Below are 11,827 nucleotides of genomic sequence, written 5' to 3'. Positions count from 1 at the left end.
CAGAAGTTTGTATTGTTTACGGCAGTGACACTCGTGACCAAAGACGAAAGGAAAATTCTCTTGCAACCTCAAATAAGACCATAGGACCATAAAGCAAGCAGAAAGACGCCAGTAAGTCTACAAATGTAACCTCGATGATCCAAGTGCTTCATAAAGTGTTGCTGTATTTTATTGTAGGTCAGCAGGGTACAATGAGAATGTATTGACGTTATATTCAACCACACACGTAGGTGCTAGAAAACCTCTGGACCAACCATGGTGGTAAAACGAGATGTTAGCATTATCTTAGCAGAGCAAGGTATTAAGAGAAGACTGAATTGAGAGAATTTAATAAACACTTGGCGAAATATTTGTGCAAGGAAGGATGGCGAGCCATGTGTTGTTCCAGAACGGCCAGGTCCCAACACTGCAACAATACTCATACAACACTGTATAGCTTTACAGGAGACTCGCAGTGGTAACCTGCTTGCAGTCAGCTACACAGTATGCAGTTTACAGATAAAGTAGTGAGAGCTGGTACACCTCTCGTCTGCAAGGTAGAAGCGTCTGTAGGATGACATCATGCCGCAGTAGTTGGAATTGAAGTGGTCATCAGGTTCGTTGGTGGCCCAGAAAGGCGGTCCTCCAGGCACGGGGTCTCCGGACACCCAGTACCATTCCTGGTTCCCTGTGGCATCAGCAGCGCCCACCCAGTGGCTCTTGTCGCGCTCTGGAACACCACGGGAGAAAGGCAGACCGGTGTTAGTACAGATAAATACATACATATGTAGATGGATTAGATATATATACGCTAGATACACAGCGGGAACCCACCTGCCACTTCGAGGTGGTGCGCCATCTTGGTGAATTCCTCACACGAGGCTGGGGAGAACAGTTCGCCAAGGTTTTCTTGGAAATTATTGCGGCAGTAATTCTCGGCTTCATCCCACGTCTTGATGGTGTCGCTGAACCAGTAGCAGAACTCACCTACCTGCAGCGGCACTCATCGTCAGGACCAACACTTTCACGTTTCGTGGTAATCATAACATTAAATCTGAACACTAACTAGTATTATGAAACGGATTTTTCTCTCAATTTATTGAAGAAGCTCAATGTATTATACGATAGACTTTTTTTTTCAAAATGGGTGGCTCTCCGATATACATTAATATAAGAATGGAAGGGCACCCACGGCTTCTCCATTTACTCTGTATCTACGTAGACGTTGATAGATGCATTTTCTAAATAAATACAGGGACCTTGACAATGGGCATAATGGGAACGCCAGCCCTCTAAGAAGTAGAAGCGAACCGTTGGCGTTATAGAATAGACAGACAGACTCACCTGCACGCTGTCTGCCGGGCAGTCCAGCGTCACAGGACGCACCGCCTCTCGAGTGTCGCGGCCGTGGCTATACTTGGGCACTTGGCACACGAAAGGCCTGTGGGACACAGTTGTATCACTTAGCGTAGAACTCTTGGCAAACTGCTTATCATACTTGTAGGGAATAGTTCAGAGTATACAGTACATGTGTTGTCATTATAAGACAAAAGATAATTTCATTATAAGAAATACAAGTGTTGCAGGCTGTTCAGCGCCTCACTCCATGTAGCCACACCGCCCGCCCGCCGGCCTCGCGACAACAGCACCTTTGCCGTGTCCCTGACCCTACTTCTTGTCTCCCTCAAAGCGACACTTGCGCCACTCACTTGGGCTCATCACAGGCGAAGTCAGACAGCTGGAAGAAGGAGGAGCTGTCCATGGCGGCGCAGTCTTGCTCCTTGTTGTCGCCCTGCCTGTACGCCCAGAAAGGTACGCCCGTGGGCAGCACCGTGCCGTCCACCCACCTCCAGCTGTTGACCACGAACTCTGTGTGCGCGCCAACCCAGAAGGCGGAGTCTGCAGCAGCTGCAATGGGAAAGTTACGTCTTTAGAATGCTGTCTGACTCACCTTGCAGTATTGGCAAGCTGTTGGGAGGAATGCTAGAGAAGACAAGACCTGAAATACTTCATCAGGGTACAGTGCATGCGCAGAGGCTATCTCTATATACAGCATACACCTTCACTCTCTACACATTTGATCACTACAGTCTCAGACAGCACCAGGCTGGGAGGAGTGCTGGAGAAAACAAAGCATGTAGTACTCTTTCGGGACAGTGCATGGACAGGGCTATACCTTTATACACCTTCCATCGCTACACCATAATTGACAGGAACACACGACTCAGGCCTCACCGTTAAAGCCCAAGTAGCCGGCGAAGACCGTGAAGGCGTCGCAGGAGGAGAAAACGGCCAGGTCACCCAGCTCGTAGCCACCCATGGACTGACAGAAGGCGCGGGCCTCAGACCATCCCACCTTCAGCTCCGTCTCGATATAATAGCAGCTGTCACCTACCTCTTGGAAGGGCGCGTTGCATGCCCGCCCTGGTATGGCAATAGGTATGCAGTATATCATTAGTATTGTTATTGTTGTAATATATAACGTGTGTGTGTGTGTGTGTGTGTGTGTGTGTGTGTGTGTGTGTGTGTGTGTGCGTGCGGAGCTGACCTGAGGCCACCGCCAGCAGGAGGCAGAAGAAGGTGGTTGAGAGACGCTCCATGGCTTCTGTGAGGTACTGCAGCACACGTGGGTATTTATAGGAGCGTGTGGGGACAGTGCTGGGAGAGGCGGGGTAATAATGCAGGGCAGGATAGGGTAAAGTTCATTTTTAGGCAACATTGTGATGGGAAACATGAAAGGCATTGCATCTGAGCACATTGCTATACTCCCAGTGATTATGATATGCCCCTTATCTATGGACACGCGCAAGAGATAGCTGGGAAACGCAACGAAACGACTTCCAAACCCATACATTGCTCTTAGAGACGAAGAGGAGTTCATATGTTGCCATCCAAGCAACATGCTGAATGAACACTCTAGGACACTCACTCATATGTATATGCATCTCTAAAAAAAAAAAAAAAAAAACTGGAAGTCTATCTTTCCCAGATAAACCTTTTCCATACATCTCGTTTATCCTGTTCTGGTACTCTTTTGTATCCTGTTTTATCCTGTGTTTGGTGATGCCTTTTGAGAGAATCACAGAGTGTTATTTTGGCTCCTCACCACGCGGGCCAACATCCCTGTCTCATGCACATTGCGGCATAAGTAGCGAGTATGTAAGCAGTGAGTGCACTGTGATTGAATGAATGGTGTAGTGAACGCATGCTGACGAGAGAAAGAAAGTGTTGCATAAGCACTATATCCGTTCAGTATTACTACTGCTGCTTCTACTACTAATAATAATAATAGTAATAATGATACTAATACGACTGCTTCTTGGCTTGGTAAATTTCGGTGTGTGTGTGTGTGTGTGTGTGTGTTGATCAAGGGCAAGCGGCGTTAGAAAGGTGTTAGGTGAATTAGTGTGTGTGTGTGTGTGTGTGTTGCTGGCGAGGCGGTGTTAGGAGGCTGTCACGTAAGTAGATACGGTGTGCGTTGTATTGTTACTAGCCATTCTTTGGATGCCATTACAGTCATCAGCAGGTCTGGCATGCCGAAACTGACTACTACCATTCGATGATAATTATTTATTGTTATTTTTTTCACTTATATTTATCAACCACATCATACTAGTTACATATCACAATCCTCAGAGTAAGCCACAGTGTCCACTGTCCATGTGTTTTGCTGTTGTCTTTGACAAGAGTACATGAAGGCGTTGGTTTTACTGAATGTTAAGGAAAGACGTGAAAGATTTAACATGGCTTAATCTTAGCAGTAGGTGTGACGGTCATATAAGTAAGGACTTTTTTTTTTTATTATTGCCTATAGCGCCTGTAAGTCTATATGAAGAGTATGGGAAGAGCTGTTCACCTTCCATCCATTAGCGGTGCAGGCTTTTTTTTTTTTTATAGTGGTACCTGAGAGAGAGAGAGAGAGAGAGAGAGAGAGAGAGAGAGAGAGGACCTATATCACCACCCAAGCGCATCTTTGGTGTTAGGCAATTACACCACCTAGAACCTGGGTACCATGGTGATATGTAGGTAGCTTTAAACCACTCGACAGTTGACATATATAATTTCAAGACGGCAAGTGGTGGGATTCGAACCTACTCATGGACGTCTGGCCTATCCCACGCTCACCACCTTATCCACTACACTACAGGCATCTCACGGTCCACATGTGCAGGCCTCGCTTCTTTTTGCGCTGCGTCACACCTGTAAAACATGAAAAAAAAAAAATCTTCTTCCTTTGCACATAGCTCTTTAAATTTCCTTTCTGAGAAATCTTGAGTCTAATGTATAAAACCAAGAAATGGGTTGATTTCAGCAAGCCAGATGAGAGATGGCTTAATGAATAAGGCTTAATGGAGAATCAAACATCTACGAATGTGAGTTCCCCTATGGCTTCCATGCAGATCAAATGCAGACCAATATCAACAAGAATGTACGTTGAGATACCAAGCTACACAATCGAACTAACTGAGCAGCAATGATATATAGAAAACAGATACTAGGTTCCCAACTCGAGAAGTAAAAATGTGTTTGTGTGTGTGTGTGTGTTTCACTGTTTGATCTGCTGCAGTCTCTGACGAGACAGCCAGACGTTACCCTACGGAACGAGCTCAGAGCTCATTATTTCCGATCTTCGGATAGGCCTGAGACCAGGCACACAACACACACCGGGACAACAAGGTCACAAATCCTCGATTTACACCCCGGACCTACTCACTGCTAGGTGAACAGGGGCTACACGTGAAAGGAGACACACCCAAATATCTCCCCCCGGTTGGGGAATCGAACCCCAGTCGTCTGGCTTATGAAGCCAGCGCTCTAACTACTGAGCTACCGGGCGTGTATGTGTGTGTGTGTGTGTGTGTCTGTTGGTTAAGTGGCCCCTGAGGTATAATGTACACGTGCAGGTGACAGTAGAGAGTAGAGGGGTTTCTCAATCACACTGCAGCGTCCAGCGAAGGGTTAAAGTTTTATCGCTCGCTCAAATATGCCCACGTCAATTTATTTATTTATTTTTTTCCTTTTCTTTGCCCTCGGTCAGGCCAGTCTTATGTAGGAAAATAAACAAATAGATAGATAAATAAAAAGTAGAATAATGATAATGATGGTAATGATAATAATGATAATAATAATAGCTGTAGTAATGACAATAATAATAGCTGTAGTAATGACAATAACAATGGTAATAATGAAAAAATGATTATAATTGTAACAATAATAATGATAATATTAATAATGATAATAATAATAACAATAATAATAATAATAATTATAATAATAATAATAATAATAATAATAATAATAATAATAATAATAATAATAATAACAATATTGATAATGACAATAATGATAATAATATTAATATTATTAATTATTATTATAATAATATTAATTATTATTATTATTATTAATAGTAGTAGTAGTAGTAGTAGTAGTAGTAGTAGTAGTAGTAATAGTAGTAGTAATAGTAGTAGTAGCAATAATAATCACAATAAATAAAAAGAAATGTACTAAAAATCTAAGTGTTCCATTTTGAGGAGCATATTATACTATATTAATTAAGTGTGCGGCAAGTGCAACAAATACAGTAAATACTCCCCTTTCTGTGCCGTGATGTGTGACATGCACGAGACTCACAACATGAAAACATTATATACCATTGTGTGAGCTATGACGAAAATGAAGACTTAGATCTTCCCATTAACGTGACTCCTAGTCCCACTAATGCCGCGACACTAAATGCTTAGACAGACTACATAAAGAATATTCTAACCGGAGGAATTAAATGTACATGAATATCTTAACATATGTTTAGAGTTTGAAAAGATGCATGTAAAGGTGAGTAAGTGTCCTAATACGTTCATTCAACATGTTGGGATGACGGCACATGAGCTCTTCTGCGTCGCTAAGAACAGTGCATGGGTTTGGAAATCATTGTGTTGCCCAACTATAGCTCTTGCATGTGTGTCCATAGATACGGGTGTTGCGTAATAACTGGGAGAACAGTACTATGCTCAGGTGTAGTGTTTTTCTTGTTTCCCATCATAATGTTACCTAAAGATGTACTCTGCCCTACCCTGCCCTGTAGTACCGCCCCACCCCTCTAATCACCGTCCCCACACACTCCCATATATACCCATGTGTGCTGCAGTACCTCACAGAAGCCATGGAGCGTCTCTCAACCACCTTCTTCTGCCTCCTGCTGGCTGTGGCCTCAGGTCAGCTCCACACACACACACACACACACACACACACACACACACACACACACACACACACATTATATATTACAACAATAACAATACTAATGATATACTGCATACCTATTGCCATACCAGGGCGGGCATGCAACGCGCCCTTCCAAGAGGTAGGCGACAGCTGCTATTATATCGAGACGGAGCTGAAGGTGGGATGGTCTGAGGCCCGCGCCTTCTGTCAATCTATGGGTGGCTACGAGCTGGGTGACCTGGCCGTTTTCTCCTCCTGCGACGCCTTCACGGTCTTCGCCGGCTACTTGGGCTTTAACGGTGAGGCCTAAGCCGTGTGTTCCTGTCAAATATAGTGTAGCGATGGAGGGTGTATAAAGGTATAGCCCTGTCCATGCACTGTCCCGAAAGAGTACTACATGCTTTGTCTTCTCCAGCACTCCTCCCAGCCTGGTGCTGTCTGAGACTGTAGTGATCAAATGTGTAGAGAGTGAAGGTGTATGCTGTATATAGAGATAGCCTCTGCGCATGCACTGTACCCTGAGGAAGTATTTCAGGTCTTGTCTTCTCCAGCATTCCTCCCAACAGCTTGCCAATACTGCAAGATGAGTCAGACAGCATTCTAAAGACGTAACTTTCCCATTGCAGCTGCTGCAGACTCCGCCTTCTGGGTTGGCGCGCACACAGAGTTCGTGGTCAACAGCTGGAGGTGGGTGGACGGCACGGTGCTGCCCACGGGCGTACCTTTCTGGGCGTACAGGCAGGGCGACGACAAGGAGCAAGACTGCGCCGCCATGGACAGCTCCTCCTTCTTCCAGCTGTCTGACTTCGCCTGTGATGAGCCCAAGTGAGTGGCGCAAGTGTCGCTTTGAGGGAGACGAGAAGTAGGGTCAGGGACACGGCAAAGGTGCTGTTGTCGCGAGGCCGGCGGGCGGGCGGTGTGGCTACATGGAGTGAGGCGCTGAACAGCCTGCAACACTTGTATTTCTTATAATGAAATTATCTTTTGTCTTATAATGACAACACATGTACTGTATACTCTGAACTATTCCCTACAAGTATGATAAGCAATTTGCCAAGAGTCCTACGCTAAGTGATACAACTGTGTCCCACAGGCCTTTCGTGTGCCAAGTGCCCAAGTATAGCCACGGCCGCGACACTCGAGAGGCGGTGCGTCCTGTGACGCTGGACTGCCCGGCAGACAGCGTGCAGGTGAGTCTGTCTGTCTATTCTATAACGCCAACGGTTCGCTTCTACTTCTTAGAGGGCTGGCGTTCCCATTATGCCCATTGTCAAGGTCCCTGTATTTATTTAGAAAATGCATCTATCAACGTCTACGTAGATACAGAGTAAATGGAGAAGCCGTGGGTGCCCTTCCATTCTTATATTAATGTATATCGGAGAGCCACCCATTTTGAAAAAAAAAAAGTCTATCGTATAATACATTGAGCTTCTTCAATAAATTGAGAGAAGAATCCGTTTCATAATACTAGTTAGTGTTCAGATTTAATGTTATGATTACCACGAAACGTGAAAGTGTTGGTCCTGACGGTGAGTGCCGCTGCAGGTGGGCGGGTTCTGCTACTGGTTCAGCGACACCATCAAGACGTGGGATGAAGCCGAGAATTACTGCCGCAATAATTTCCAAGAAAACCTTGGCGAACTGTTCTCCCCAGCCTCGTGTGAGGAATTCACCAAGATGGCGCACCACCTCGAAGTGGCAGGTGGGTTCCCGCTGTGTATCTAGCGCATATATATCTAATCCATCTACATATGTATGTATTTATCTGTACTAACACCGGTCTGCCTTTCTCCCGTGGTGTTCCAGAGCGCGAGAAGAGCCACTGGGTGGGCGCTGCTGATGCCACAGGGAACCAGGAATGGTACTGGGTGTCCGGAGACCCCGTGCCTGGAGGACCGCCTTTCTGGGCCACCAACGAACCTGATGACCACTCCAATTCCAACTACTGCGGCTTGATGTCATCCTACAGACGCTTCTACCTTGCAGACGAGAGGTGTACCAGTTCTCACTACTTCATCTGTAAACTGCATACTGTGTAGCTGACTGCAGGCAGGCTGCCACTGCGAGTCTCCTGTAAAGCTATACAGTGTTGTACGAGTATTGTTGCAGTGTTGGGACCTGGCCGTTCTGGGACAACACATGGCCCGTCATCCTTCCTTGCACAAATACTTCGCCAAGTGTTTATTAAATTCCCTCAATTCATCCTTCTATTAATGTCATGTTCTGCCGTGGTACAGTGGATCCGTGCGTGCTTTGGGGTTCGAGGAGTCTCCAAGCGCACGGGTTCGAATCATGTCTACGGTCTGAGTGTAGGTTAGGCTTCCTCACTCGGGGTAACGGTTTCCTAGCGGGTGGGCTTTGAAATAGGAGGCACCCTTAATAAGTATCTCCTTTAGCCCATAAATTCCCGTGAAAACCCAACCCCACATGGTATAAAAAAAAATAATAAATAAATAAATCATAACAATTCTTCATAAAGCATTTCAATTATAAGGAATTTTATGACAGTTGAGGCTTCTGCGTGTGCGGGCAAACAAACTAACACACACACATACAGAGAGAGAGAGAGAGAGAGAGAGGGGGGGGGCATATTTTAGCACAAGATTCCGTTTCATGATCAATATACATGGACAGGTGTGACGAGAAGCGAGGCGTACACATGTGGGCTGATGCCTGTGACATGTAATTAACTGGCATTTCTTACTTATATGACAGTCACACCTGGACTTTTAAATCTCTACACACTTACTGCTAAGATTAAGCTATGTTAGATTTTTCACGCCTTTCGCTAACATTCAGTAAATCCAGTGCCTTCTTGCACACTTATCAAAGACAGCAGCAAGACACATGAACAGTGGACACTGTGGGTCATCCTGAGGATTGTGATTGTAAGTGGTATATTGTGGTCGATTAATATAAGTTAAAAAGATAAAAATAAATAAATAACTATCTCAATTTGCTGATGGCGCAACTACTGAGGAGTGGGAAAAGTTACAAACCACAGATATCACCTCGTGCATGTTTGATGTAGGATATTTGCGTAAATGAGAAGGGATAAAGATAACGAGAAGGGTCAAGAGTTATGATACAGAACAGAGGAGAGAGAAACTGTACACGACTACAATACAGCAAATTATTAACACAGTTACGAAATAAAGCTACATTGTTTCTATATTACTCTATCCACGAGATAACGGTATGATAAAGTTACAAAAACTATACAAGATTACGGTACCAACAACAATAATATATGTATGAAAGGTAAGACTAATTTTCTTGTGTTTTTTTTCGGTGCCACCAAACCACTCTATGTATAACCTTACCCAAACTAAAATCAGTTTAACATCTCCCCTGCTGTACATTCGTTGTATCTCCCTTCGCTCTACTTACAGTCACCTCTAAGCATCATAGTGGCTACAAACTAATAAATTTACTGTTTTTTTGTTTTTTTCTTCTTCTCGATGCTTATCAAGAAAGAATTGATGCTTAATGCAGACACTGTTGTACGTACCTTACAGAGAGATACTTATGGAACCGCGTGCATCCTTTTTTTGGTAATATAGTGACCGGACAGGCAAACATACAGTGAAAAAAACAATGCTTAATCAGAATATTATAAATAAGGAAAAAGGATAAATATCTTGGCTGTTCTCCAGGCTTGACGTGAGGTCATCAGAGAGAGAGAGAGAGAGAGAGAGAGAGAGAGAGAGAGAGAGAGAGAGAGAGAGAGAGAGAGAGAGAGAGAGAGAGAGAGAGAGAGAGAGAGAGAGAGAGAGAGAGAGAGAGAGAGAGAGAGAAGAGAGAGAGAGAGAGAGAGAGAGAGAGAGAGAGAGAGAGAGAGAGAGAGAGAGAGAGAGAGAGAGAGAGAGAGAGAGAGAGAGAGAGAGAGAGAGAGAGAGAGAGAGAGAGAGAGAGAGAGAGAGAGAGAGAGAGAGAGAGAGAGAGAGAGAGAGAGAGAGAGAGAGAGAGAGAGAGAGAGAGAGAGAGAGAGAGAGAGAAGAGAGAGAGAGAGAGAGAGAGAGAGAGAGAGAGAGAGAGAGAGAGAGAGAGAGAGAGAGAGAGAGAGAGAGAGAGAGAGAGAGAGAGAGAGAGAGAGAGAGAGAGAGAGAGAGAGAGAGAGAGAGAGGAGAGAGAGAGAGAGAGAGAGAGAGAGAGAGAGAGAGAGAGAGAGAGAGAGAAGGAAACGCTTTTGAGAGAGAGAGAGAGAGAGAGAGAGAGAGAGAGAGAGAGAGAGAGAGAGAGAGAGAGAGAGAGAGAGAGAGAGAGAGGGAGGGAGGGAGAGAGAGAGAGAGAGAGAGAGAGAGAGAGAGAGAGAGAGAGAGAGAGAGAGAGAGAGAGAGAGAGAGAGAGAGAGAGAGAGAGAGAGAGAGAGAGAGAGAGAGAGAGAGAGAGAGAGAGAGAGAGAGAGAGAGAGAGAGAGAGAGAGAGAGAGAGAGAGCATTCTGGCTTCACCTGAAGTATGAGCCCTGAAGTGCGGGGCTTATTAGACAGTGAGGTAGGTGTGGTGGCATACTTATTTTTACCCGTTTCAATCCTCCCAGGGGACCCCAGGCTAACCTGACATCTATCCGTCTGTGTGTCAGTATGTACGGCAATTCTCGCAGGGGGGCTCCAGGCTAACCTGATATCTATCAGTATGTACGGCAATCCTCCCAGGGGGGCTCCAGGCTAACCTGACATCTATCCGTATGTATGTATGTTAGTACAGCAATCCTCCCACGGGACTTCACTATAATTTGACATCTATCCATCTGTATGTCCGTATGTACAGCAGTCCTCTCATGGGACTCCATGTTGATCTGATATCTATCAGTCAATATATACTGTATAAGGCATATAGCAAGTATGATGAAAAAATCAGAATATGAGGCCTGCATTCGGCATTCCCAGCATGAAATATGTTTACCTTTTTTCCACTTGTCATCCTGATTCGTTAAATTATGCGTTATTTTTTTAAGTGGCGCCTGGCCAATGACTCGGCCGGCACTAACAGTCTCATTACTATGTCCATCCCACTCATCTGTCATCCTATCTGAGAAGCAATTCCTTTATAGCTCCTTTCGCTTATTATGTTTTTAATTTTAATATGATTTGCTAAAGCTTAAGTCCATTATTTCTGGTACTATGAAATAAAGTGCGAGATTATAAGATTATAGTGGTGTACGGTACAAGACCGAAGCACATGTTTCGTATATTACGTATACTGCACATAGGACCTTCACTTCCACACTCTACACTATACAGTGCGTCATATCCTTCTTTGTGGTTCTAATTCAATGTTACCTTCAACAGGTATTATTATTATTATTATTATTATTATTATTATTATTATCATCATTGTTATTATTATTATTATTATTATTATCATTATTATTGTTATTATTATTATTATTATTATTATTATTATTATTATTATTATTATTATTATTATTATTATTATTATTATTATTATTATTATTATTATTATTATTATTATTATTATTATTATTATTATTATTATTATTATTATTATTATTATTATTATTATTATTATTATTATAGTAGTAGTAGTAGTATTGTAGTAGTAGTAGTAGTAGTAGTAGTAGTAGTAGTAGTAGTAGTAGTAGTAGTAGTAGTAGTAGTA

General features: G+C 43.7%; 2 protein-coding genes across 2 annotated transcripts; one reads left to right on the top strand and one right to left on the bottom strand.

The window, feature by feature from the left end:
* Nucleotides 1–313: 313 nt before the first annotated feature.
* LOC123506843 (lymphocyte antigen 75-like) lies at nucleotides 314–2,663 on the bottom strand. Its single transcript, XM_045259192.1, has 6 exons — nucleotides 2,528–2,663; nucleotides 2,215–2,403; nucleotides 1,689–1,887; nucleotides 1,324–1,420; nucleotides 814–970; nucleotides 314–709 (listed from the first exon to the last, which is right to left on the bottom strand). The coding sequence occupies exons 1-6, from the start codon at nucleotides 2,577–2,579 to the stop codon at nucleotides 477–479; spliced, it is 927 nt and encodes a 308-aa protein (XP_045115127.1). The 5' UTR covers nucleotides 2,580–2,663; the 3' UTR covers nucleotides 314–476.
* A 3,468-nt stretch (nucleotides 2,664–6,131) lies between these two features.
* On the top strand, nucleotides 6,132–8,406 carry LOC123506842 (lymphocyte antigen 75-like). The gene is made up of 6 exons (XM_045259191.1): nucleotides 6,132–6,194; nucleotides 6,315–6,503; nucleotides 6,831–7,029; nucleotides 7,298–7,394; nucleotides 7,750–7,906; nucleotides 8,011–8,406. The coding sequence occupies exons 1-6, from the start codon at nucleotides 6,143–6,145 to the stop codon at nucleotides 8,241–8,243; spliced, it is 927 nt and encodes a 308-aa protein (XP_045115126.1). The 5' UTR covers nucleotides 6,132–6,142; the 3' UTR covers nucleotides 8,244–8,406.
* The last annotated feature ends 3,421 nt before the right edge of the window (nucleotides 8,407–11,827 follow it).

The sequence above is a fragment of the Portunus trituberculatus genome, chromosome 21, assembly GCF_017591435.1.
Source record: "Portunus trituberculatus isolate SZX2019 chromosome 21, ASM1759143v1, whole genome shotgun sequence".
Lineage (NCBI taxonomy): Eukaryota > Metazoa > Arthropoda > Malacostraca > Decapoda > Portunidae > Portunus > Portunus trituberculatus.
The sequence above is the reverse complement of the archived record's forward strand: the minus strand, read 5'-3'. Positions and strand labels throughout refer to the sequence as shown.

Coding starts and splice junctions, on each gene's coding strand:
- LOC123506843 (XM_045259192.1), bottom strand. CDS start 2,579: ATGGAGCGTCTCTCAACCACCTTCTTCTGCCTCCTGCTGGCGGTGGCC. Junction 1,421..1,688: donor TTCGCCTGTGATGAGCCCAA/GTGAGTGGCGCA, acceptor TGTGTCCCACAG/GCCTTTCGTGTGCCAAGTGC. Junction 971..1,323: donor GCCCGGCAGACAGCGTGCAG/GTGAGTCTGTCT, acceptor GTGCCGCTGCAG/GTAGGTGAGTTCTGCTACTG.
- LOC123506842 (XM_045259191.1), top strand. CDS start 6,143: ATGGAGCGTCTCTCAACCACCTTCTTCTGCCTCCTGCTGGCTGTGGCC. Junction 6,195..6,314: donor CCTGCTGGCTGTGGCCTCAG/GTCAGCTCCACA, acceptor TTGCCATACCAG/GGCGGGCATGCAACGCGCCC. Junction 7,030..7,297: donor TTCGCCTGTGATGAGCCCAA/GTGAGTGGCGCA, acceptor TGTGTCCCACAG/GCCTTTCGTGTGCCAAGTGC.